This window comes from Sinocyclocheilus anshuiensis, unplaced genomic scaffold, assembly GCF_001515605.1.
Source record: "Sinocyclocheilus anshuiensis isolate Anshui unplaced genomic scaffold, SAMN03320099.WGS_v1.1 scaffold283, whole genome shotgun sequence".
Classification (NCBI taxonomy): Eukaryota; Metazoa; Chordata; class Actinopteri; order Cypriniformes; family Cyprinidae; genus Sinocyclocheilus; species Sinocyclocheilus anshuiensis.
Window position 1 is genome coordinate 1,917,424 of NW_015549605.1, and position 10,294 is coordinate 1,927,717.

At 36.7% G+C, this 10,294-nt stretch overlaps 1 protein-coding gene across 7 annotated transcripts in view; it reads right to left on the reverse strand.

Annotated features, from left to right (window-relative positions):
* The window catches only part of erc1b (ELKS/RAB6-interacting/CAST family member 1b), a 231,614-nt gene that overhangs the window by 62,472 nt on the left and 158,848 nt on the right, over window positions 1–10,294 (reverse strand). For all 7 annotated transcript variants that reach the window (XM_016447524.1, XM_016447521.1, XM_016447523.1 and 4 more), the window contains one exon: window positions 6,016–6,163. In XM_016447524.1, coding sequence (XP_016303010.1) covers window positions 6,016–6,163 — 148 coding nt within the window. The remainder of the gene's footprint in view (window positions 1–6,015; window positions 6,164–10,294) is intronic.

A 10,294-nucleotide genomic window follows, 5' to 3' on the forward strand; every position in this document is an offset into this window, starting at 1 on the left:
CATCAAAACATGCAGTTTCACTAGTCTAGTACTACTAACGACTACTGACTACCTAACATAGTCCAGTCCCGCCATAACACTCGCGCTGACATAAGAAACCCCAAATACATGCTCACACGCATGCATGTCCGCTGACATACAGTTAACAGGGGAAAAGGCAGGAAGTCTCTGCTGAGATCCATCAAGAAGCTGAGAATTATGATGGAGGAGGGGTTGGATTTGGAGGCAGTGACCACACGAACCATTCTACATCTCTCCACAGCACACAGAGAGCTCACTGTGCATGAGGAGAGACTTCTCACAGCCGCTGAGGTGTCGTAAAGATTTCACATTTGAGCAGCGAGATGATTAATGGTCTGAATCATGCTCCACGATAATGGCGTGGATTAATGCAGCCTCTTCAGACCGTGCAGGGGCAAGGATGATAAATTTTATTACTTATCAAATATTTTTTGGACGCCTCGCGCAGGTGGGAGTGTTTTCTGTGGATAATTTAAACATGATGACGGGCTCCATTTATCACGCACCGAGTACATCCAAACCTGCTCTAGTGGAATAAAACAAGCGAGAAGCCACGTGATTGGCTGAAGTTTCTTAGGATAAAATTTGCACAAATTTTCATTTTCAGTACTATATTACACTTCATCCTAACCAGCATTGACAGGATGAGTTTTAAAGGCCTTTTTCCAAGTCAGTCTGTCCAACTGCAAAATGCTAGACAAAGTGACAAAACATAGCCGAGCAGATAACTGATATTTAATAAATAATATGAAAGATATTTGATATTTAATATATAGAGAGAGACTAGAAAATGACCGATACCAACTATTTTAACATTCCCTGTAGAACTAGAATGGTGGATTAATGCAGCCTCTTCAGACCGTGCAGGGGCAAGGATGATAAATTTTATTACTTATCAAATATTTTTTGGACGCCTCGCGCAGGTGGGAGTGTTTTCTGTGGGGTCGGAGCCAGGACTGCTTTTAGAAAGCCGAGGTTGGGTGTGGGGAGCTCAGATGGTCTGCGGTGGAGGTTTTGGTCTTCCTCCCACGCCGGCTGCTGTTCTTGTGCTAATAACACGCAATATTTCAGGACTATGTATAGTGTGCACAGTATGCAAATGTACTGTATGAATAGTCTACTACTAAATTTGCAATATGTAGAGTACACACTGTGCATGACCTCATATGATATTCCTAATTTGATGAATGAATCAGAAGTAATATCAGCCATAATTTTTAACATCTCGTTTTTCACTCGTTATTTGATTGGACTGTGAAATGTGAAGAGTCAAAATTAAATTATGCATGAAAAATGACTTTTTATGTGCAATATGATAACTAGATGCAACACTCTATATTTAGGCAATGTTATGAGGTCATTTGATAATGTTTTATCTATATAAATATATAGTTACATGTATATATCTATATATGTACATATATCATATACATATATATCTATACACACATTTATTGCTGTATATATATATATATATATATATATATATATATATATATATATATATATATAATGCAAAAGAATATATACACACACACACACACACACACCACTTTTCTCTTTCTATAAATATAAATCTTACATAAAAATACTTGTTAAATACTATTTATTATTATTATTATTATTATTATTAAATACTTACAACTTATATAAAACGTATTCTGCTCACCAGGCGTCGGTCCTATTTTTACACTGTCATCATCACAGAGGCTGACAGACACACAGACGGAGACCAGAGAGGAAAAAGAACAAAACGGAGGAAGAAAAGAACACAAAGAGAGTTCCTTTTCTCCCTAAAATACATCAGAAATATCTTGAAGAGTGATGCATCCCAAAACAAAAACAGATACGGGACGTCTCCTCTCGCCTCTCTCTGTTATTAAAACCTTCCCTGCTCATTTTCTCTCATCTTTCCTTTTTGGCGGTTTCATTCTAGTTCATTTCCTTCGCTTCAAATCTCTGTATCGCAGTAATGGCTGTTGATTATGCAGCATTTTGTTAGACATCAAATAGTCCCATCTGCTCGTCGTCTAGAAAATATAATTTAAACATGATGACGGGCTCCATTTATCACGCACCGAGTACATCCAAACCTGCTCTAGTGGAATAAAACAAGCGAGAAGCCACGTGATTGGCTGAAGTTTCTTAGGATAAAATTTGCACAAATTTTCATTTTCAGTACTATATTACACTTCATCCTAACCAGCATTGACAGCATGAGTTTTAAAGGCCTTTTTCCAAGTCAGTCTGTCCAACTGCAAAATGCTAGACAAAGTGACAAAACATAGCCGAGCAGATAACTGATATTTAATAAATAATATGAAAGATATTTGATATTTAATATATAGAGAGAGACTAGAAAATGACCGATACCAACTATTTTAACATTCCCTGTAGAACTAGAATGTATAATAAATTCATATACTGTTTATAATGCTACAGTGTCAAGCATTTCTGTAATATCTCATCATGAAATACAAGTAATGAAAAATTTATATTTATACATTTTTTTAATTTAAGTGATACGAGTACATTTTTTTAACTAAAACAGTACATGAAATATGAACTATTCTTTAGAGATCACCAAAATGCATTTTTCTTGGGGAAGCTCTATATTAAAAATGAAATAAAAATGTAAATATATATATATATATATATATATATATATATATATAAACACCTCATATGATATTCCTAATTTGATGAATGAATCAGAAGTAATATCAGCCATAATTTTTAACATCTCGTTTTTCACTCGTTATTTGATTGGACTGTGAAATGTGAAGAGTCAAAATTAAATTATGCATGAAAAATGACTTTTTATGTGCAATATGATAACTAGATGCAACACTCTATATTTAGGCAATGTTATGAGGTCATTTGATAATGTTTTATCTATATAAATATATAGTTACATGTATATATCTATATATGTACATATATCATATACATATATATCTATACACACATTTATTGCTGTATATATATATATATATATATATATATATATATATATATATATATATATATAATGCAAAAGAATATATACACACACACACACACACACACCACTTTTCTCTTTCTATAAATATAAATCTTACATAAAAATACTTGTTAAATACTATTTATTATTATTATTATTATTATTATTAAATACTTACAACTTATATAAAACGTATTCTTATATATATAAACACAACTTCCTGTAGAATTTATAATTATGTATATACTGTATGTTTCATATAATAATAATAATAATAATAATAAATACTTATAATGCTACAGTGTCAAGCATTTTAGTAACATATCATGAAATACAAGTCATTATGGAAAAAAAAGTATAATTCAAGTAATTTTTGAATAAGTAAAATGAGTAAAAAAAAGGTTTTTTTTTTTTTTTTTTTTTTCCTTATATTAAAAATTAAGTGAAAATTTAAATATTAATTCAAACTTCTAATCAAAGCTGGTTAGAACAAAAAGCAGTATGGACGCGATATATTTCGTTAAATGCATTTGTTGCATCATTTGACACTATCACACTGCAGCTGATTATGACATGGTGCAAGGCCACACTTTTGACACCATTTATTTATTTTTTTGACAAGACTTGACAAGTATGACCAGGAATTTTCCCTCCTCCGAGCCATTATCAGCCCTGCATCTTTATGCACATCTGTCTCTTCAAAAACCGAAAGAAAAATACTCCATTTATATACCACTATGTCACACTCATCCCGTCAGTCAAACCCTACGACCCTGATCCCCAACCATAATCCAGAGGCCGCAAAGGTAGGCAGCACTCGCCCTTCCCCTGGGCCACGTCAAACACCTTTGGGCTTGTTATGGCCATCCATTTCCCACAGAACAGAAATTGCAATCTTAATGATTATAAATGACAAATAATGCCAAATGACTGCTTGTAATGCTATGAATTAAGAGCGGAAAAACGTGTCCACGAGGGACAGGCGAACTGAGGGTCCTTAACCTTTCCAATGTTGGCTCCTAACTTTGACCCTGAAGTAAAGCTGCCCAAAAAGACCTGATTTAGGACCACCGCGTGCAACCTTTATCGCTGACCTCAACCATTAGTATGTCAGGAGAGCAACCGGTCTCTGACCGGCTCTTAACCAAATTCCCCCCCGCTGTGATTGACAGTGAGCAGGAGGGGGATGCGGCTGCTCTCCTGATCTCAGGGCTGTGGGTGAGAGCTGAGCCCCACAGCTATCTGCACTACTGACACCCATTTCCTGTGGAATGCTGCAGCTATGCAACACGCTGATAGCCTGTCATTCAGAGAAACAGCCAGGGAGGGGTATTTTCCAGCGGCGCGAGTGTGTGCCCGTGAGAATGAATGGAGCTAAAGTGAGGATGTGCGTGTTGGTCCTCCTGCTCTGTTTTTCTGTGGCCGCTGGGTTTGGTACACATGCGTGTGGCCAGTTTGTATTGGAAATGAGAATGCAAAATACATGTGCATTTTAATTGGCGTATTAAACTCATCTGGATGAATGGCAGCTACACTGCATTAAACTTTCGAAAGTACTATTTCGGTCTTTCAACTTAAATTTAAGTTTAATTCAATGCCGCTTCTTTGCACATTGCATATGAAATTGGCGTAAAAACAATTTTCACTCATAAATTGCTAGTAAATTTCACAGACAATTACAAAGAAATGACAAGTAACAAACCAAGTTCAGTTGAATGAATTAAATGTGACCCTGGACCATAAAACCAGTCACAAGTCATATGGGTATATTTGTAGCAATAGCCAACAATACATTGCATGGGTCAAAATGATCGATTTTTCTTTTATGCCAAATATCATTAGGATATTAAATAAAGATCATGTTCCATGAAGATATTTTGTAACTTTCCTACCGCAAATATATAAAAACTTAATTTTTGATTAGTAATATGCATGGCTAAGGACTTAATTTAGACAACTTTTAAGGCGATTTTCTCAATATTTTAATTTCCAGATATTCAAATAGTTGTATCTATATGGCCAAATATTGTCCTATCCTAACAAACCATACATCAATGGAAAGCTTATTTATTCGTTGATATACAAATCTCAATTTCAAAAAATTGATCCTTATGACTGGTTTTGTGGTCCAGGGTCACAAATAATATTTTCTTTCAAAGCGTACTCCAATAATCTAATCTAATCCAATTATTTGTGAAATTTACTAACAATTTCTAAATGAAAACTGTATCTACACCAGTGCAGTCTGTGTGTGTATAAACTAGTGTGCATGCATTCGCAGGTGGTTTGTGGGAATCTGGAGGAGGAGTCAAATAATCCTAAAATTGCCCTTCTTGACGGGTCTGCGGCCAGACATCTGTAGCCTGTTTGCATCTCCAAACTCTGGGATCTCGTTCCCAACATGTCTCCTCCAGAACTTGTTCTTTAGCCTCTCCTTGAACTGCTGAACAGAACTACGACAGCAAGGTCAGCTGGTTACCGATACTATGAACACACCATCAGGATATCCTGTGTGATCTTATATTTCTGCGCAATCGTGCCCCTCTTAAGAGAATATTGCGGGTTATTGTCAACTTTAACGTCTATGGACAGCATCTGTGGCATGCTTTCAATTATGACGCACGATAATTTTGACTCGTCTCTTAAGTCTGTAAAAACAAACGCAAAGTGTTTTTACAGTAAAACACAATGAGAGCCTGGAGGGAAAGAGAGTCAGGGAGTTCAAAACCAGAAAAGCGAGGCTCCTATTTGGGTTAAAACACAATTCGTCAGTGAAACAAAAATGTTTGTTACTTGAGCTATAAAGTCTAAATTGTCCCTTTGAGGTGGGACAATTTTTTTTTTAGGCTGACGAATGTCTGGTTAAGTTTCACCAATGTAATTCCTGTGGGTGAGGCTGCAGAACTCAACTAGGAAACTAGGAGGACTGAGGTCTGTGTTCATTTTAGTCTATGGTTTTGCCTCGTGCCTTGGTCTGGGATGTCGATGTCCAGCCTGTTGGATATTCTCACCTGCTGTTTGAGCTGATGTACCAGTCGGTCTTTCTCCCTCTTCAGCAGAGCCACCTCATCTTGAGTCTTCTTCTTCTTTGAGGACGACAGCTCTAGAAGAGCGATATTGGCGTCCTTCTCGCTGATGGCTGCCAATAGCGCCTCCTGCCTGTTTGGAGGAGAAAACACACACAGTTAGTATTTAGACAGCTTTGGACAATGCTTCCTACAGATACATACTATTCACAAATACACCTTTAATTCTTCATGACAATCCCTAGATCTGTGGTACTCAAACAGATGAAACTTGGCATCATAATGCTAGGGTGTTTACCAGGTGAACTGTGTTTTTTAGCATGCAAATGGTGTGGGAAGTTTAGAGATTTAGTAAAATGTTTTAATGTGTTTGAAAGAAGTCTTTTTGCTCACCAAGGCTGCATTTATTTAATCAAAAAATAGTAAAAAAAAAAAAAAAACTGAAGTAAAATGTAAATATTATTATAATTTAATATAACTACTTTCTATTTGAATATATTTTAAAATGTAATTTATTCCTGTGATGGCAAAGCTGAATTTTCAGCATCATTACTCCAGTCTTCAGCGTCACACTGTCCTTCAGAAATCATTATAATATGCTTATCTGATGCTCAAGAAGTATTTTTTGTCAATGTTAAAAACGGTTGTGCTCCTTGATAGATTTGTGGAAACCATGATACATTTTTTTTTTCAGGGTTCTTTGATTTTCAAAATTTGAGAAGAGTAGCATTTATTCGAAATAACATTTTTGTGACATTCTAAATGTCAAATGTCTAAATGTTCTTTCCGAATAAAATCTTAAACTTCTGACCCCCACTGACCCTAAACTTTTAAATTGTAATATATAAATGATGTGATAGTGATAGCAAGCACCACAAATAATTAAATCTGGCCATCAATCAAGTGCAGCTGGTTCAGGAAGTGAGTCCTGTTAGGTCAAATCTGTGGTAACGGAGTGAGAGGGAGGATGAATATCTCATACCGGCAGCTGAGATGGTCAAAGCCTCCTGTGTATTGACAAATCGAGGCAGTGGACTGGAGAATGTCTTAGGGTTAGCGTTAGCCACGTGTGCTAGTGTGTAGGGTTGCCAACTTCAGAAAATTAAAATACGGGACAATCACCTTACGGGGGGGTGAGTGACCGTGTATACACACACACACATAGTAGCCTATGCATGAAAATGCGTATTTTTCAATTAAAGACAGCTTATAGATTTAATATGGGCTGCTTTTGGTGCTTGACACCTTTTTATTGGTCATTTTGTGTTTCAAGAATAAGGTCCAAGGTTAAAAATTATGATATTAGTTACTTAAATATAAAATGTTTTTCTCTATTTAACAACATTACAATAGTGAAAGACGACTTCCCTTACTGATCACGTCTCTTGCGCGGCGGGATGTTGGACTCATGAAAAATAATCACGTAGTTTGTATTCACCAAAACTGATTTACTGAAGTGAAAACACGGACGGAACTGGCGTTAGCGCGAGCCAGCAGAGGATTGCGCAGCCTTCCTCGAACAGTTATGTTCACGATTTCTGATTTACTTAACGTATACTGCGTGAGGGGGGCTGTGATTGGATGATGACAGGTATCGGTGATCATTCTCAAGTGATCTGCACTGCTGCTGTTGTATCAGTCAGGGGTTAGATCAGCGCAGCAGTCAAAAAACGGGACAAGAGAAGTACCGTACGGGACAAATCAATTAGGCCCAAAATACGGGACGTCCCGGCTAATACGGGACGGTTGGCAACCCTACTGGTGTGTCAGTGGTGAAGTGTGTGTCAAACACATCCTCCCTGTGCCTCTCTTTCTTTTCCTCCCTCTCATTTTCTCTATGACCTCTAATATACAGAAACTCACTGGATCTGTTCCAAAACCCAGTGAGCTACATCGCTGCCTAAAGTCTTCTTAGATGGTTACCTTCTACGGTAGCATGCTAACTGAAACAGAACCTCATTAGGGATTGATCTGGAACGCTCTATGTAGGTAGCAAAATAAAAATAGAACTTCTAACATGAAGTGCACAAGTGGAGTTTGGCGTTAGCATGTTGCTAAGCTAACAATGTGATAGCATAAGCATAAATATACCTTGCTCACACAAGTTTTGAGTAAAAGTACAAATAATATTTAACTTCTTTCCTGATAATTTTCATTAATTGATAATAGACTATGCATGCCAACTGCCCACATATTTTCGCTAAAATGCGCTCTATGCAAGCATTAGGGCTGGGTTTTGACACAAATTTCACGATTCGATTTGATTCTCATTCACAAGCTTGCGATTCGATTCGCTTACCGATTCGATTCGATTCGATTCGATATTGATTATTTTGGATATATATCAGGTACAGTACATGCCAAATTTTCTCAAGGAAAAAAATCTCTCAACTAATGCTGTCAAATATACATGAGAGTCAGTTGGTACTACATTACTATAATATTGAAGGTTCAAATTAATGACGTTTTTACAATAATAAAGTTACAGTTACATAATAATATTTCTACTTCAATTCGTTTTTTTTAAATATAAACATTTAAATGGTGGCTGTCATAAAAAACTGATGGATTTATTCAAACAAATGAAACATTGAAGAACAGTAAAAAATAGAATTAATATGTTATATGGTGCATACTGTATATTAAGCAAAATGCCCCTCTGTACAGTTTATTTTTCTATTTGACTAATGAGTTTATGGTCACCGAATATGTTTTTTTCTGAGGTAAATGTGACGTTACGTGACATTGTTTAGAAGCCGTTATATTGATGTCTTTGCACGGCTGAAACACAGATTGAGCGATAACATGAGACTTGTAGGATTGAGGATTGTAAAATTGTATTCTTTCTTTTAACTTACCTTCGGATGTTTAGTCATGTTTATTTTGTGCTGAAACTGGTATTAATGTGGAGGAGATGATCAGTTCACGTGCGCCTCGCGCTGCCGCGTCTGTTGAACTGAGGCGCTCCAGCGATCTGTCACTTCACATTAAACAGCGTCAAAACGGAATTTAAGTTTTAAATACTGCAATACAATGGACAGAATTTGAAATCTGAGACTTTGTTTCATATTAAAAGTCCCAAAGCACAAGACATATTTGGATGGGAGGTGTGCTTCAATGTTCCATCCATTAACTGAAAACAGGCTAGATTAATCGATTATTGGGATTTAAGAATCGATGTCGTTCCGTAAAAATGAGAATTGATTAATATCGAGATATCGATATTTTTTACCCAGCCCTAATATATATATATATAAACTGCCCAAGTAGCCAATCACACATTTACTGTCAATTACAACTTACAACTTATATAAATATATTGTATATATTATTAACTATAGTAAACATAATATTTTAGCATATTATATTAAATATTAAAATGATAGTAATAAGTTGCAGCGGTCATTGCGGTTAAAGCGATCATGTATAGAGTCCATTCTCACTTTGAGATATGTTGTATTTCCCACTGAGTTCACAATGCATTCTGGGATTGTCCTCTTTGTAAAAGATGCATGTGACATGAATTTGGCTAGTATAATTGCATCAGAAGCCTTAAAATGCAGCACATTTGTTTATAAAATCGCGCCTCTGTTCTTCTAACTGAAAGGGTGCAACTTTCTATTTTCATCTTGGGCTTACTGGGAATTAGCTTTTTCTCTTATCAGATTCTCAATCGCTGACAAAGCCTCTCTTTTTCTTTCTGTCTGTTTCGTTGTGTTCTATTCGGTTCCTTGGAGGAACTGGCTGACCTGATTCTATCCAGAGTGACATCACAGCTGTAGAAAGAAGCCTGTGTACCTGACAGTAGTACACACACACACACACAAACACACACACAAACACGGTGCAATGCACATGGGCTGCCATACAACTCTTAATTCTGTCATTTTGACCATCAAAAGCAATGGAGATGTGATGTATCCCACGAACACACGGGCCACCCAGGTCTGTAAAAACCACCGTGTCCTGGCGCAAACTAATAAAATGAAAGCTGGTGATGTTCCAGGAGGCTTCTGAGCACTAACATGTCCTGTCAGAGAGGCCTTTTAATACAGTTACCTCCTGACTAGCCGTGCTCATTATGGTCAGGTTCAGACCACAGGCAGCAGCTGTCCCTGAGGTGAGTCAGTTTACTTTGGGCAAAAAGGAACTTCCCCTTCAGCTCCATAACCTTCCTGCCTGGCCCCGATGAGCCCTAGTGTATCTGCCCTGCCAAAATTCATGAGGACGGCACTAGCTAAAAATTAATATCAACGCGACAGAT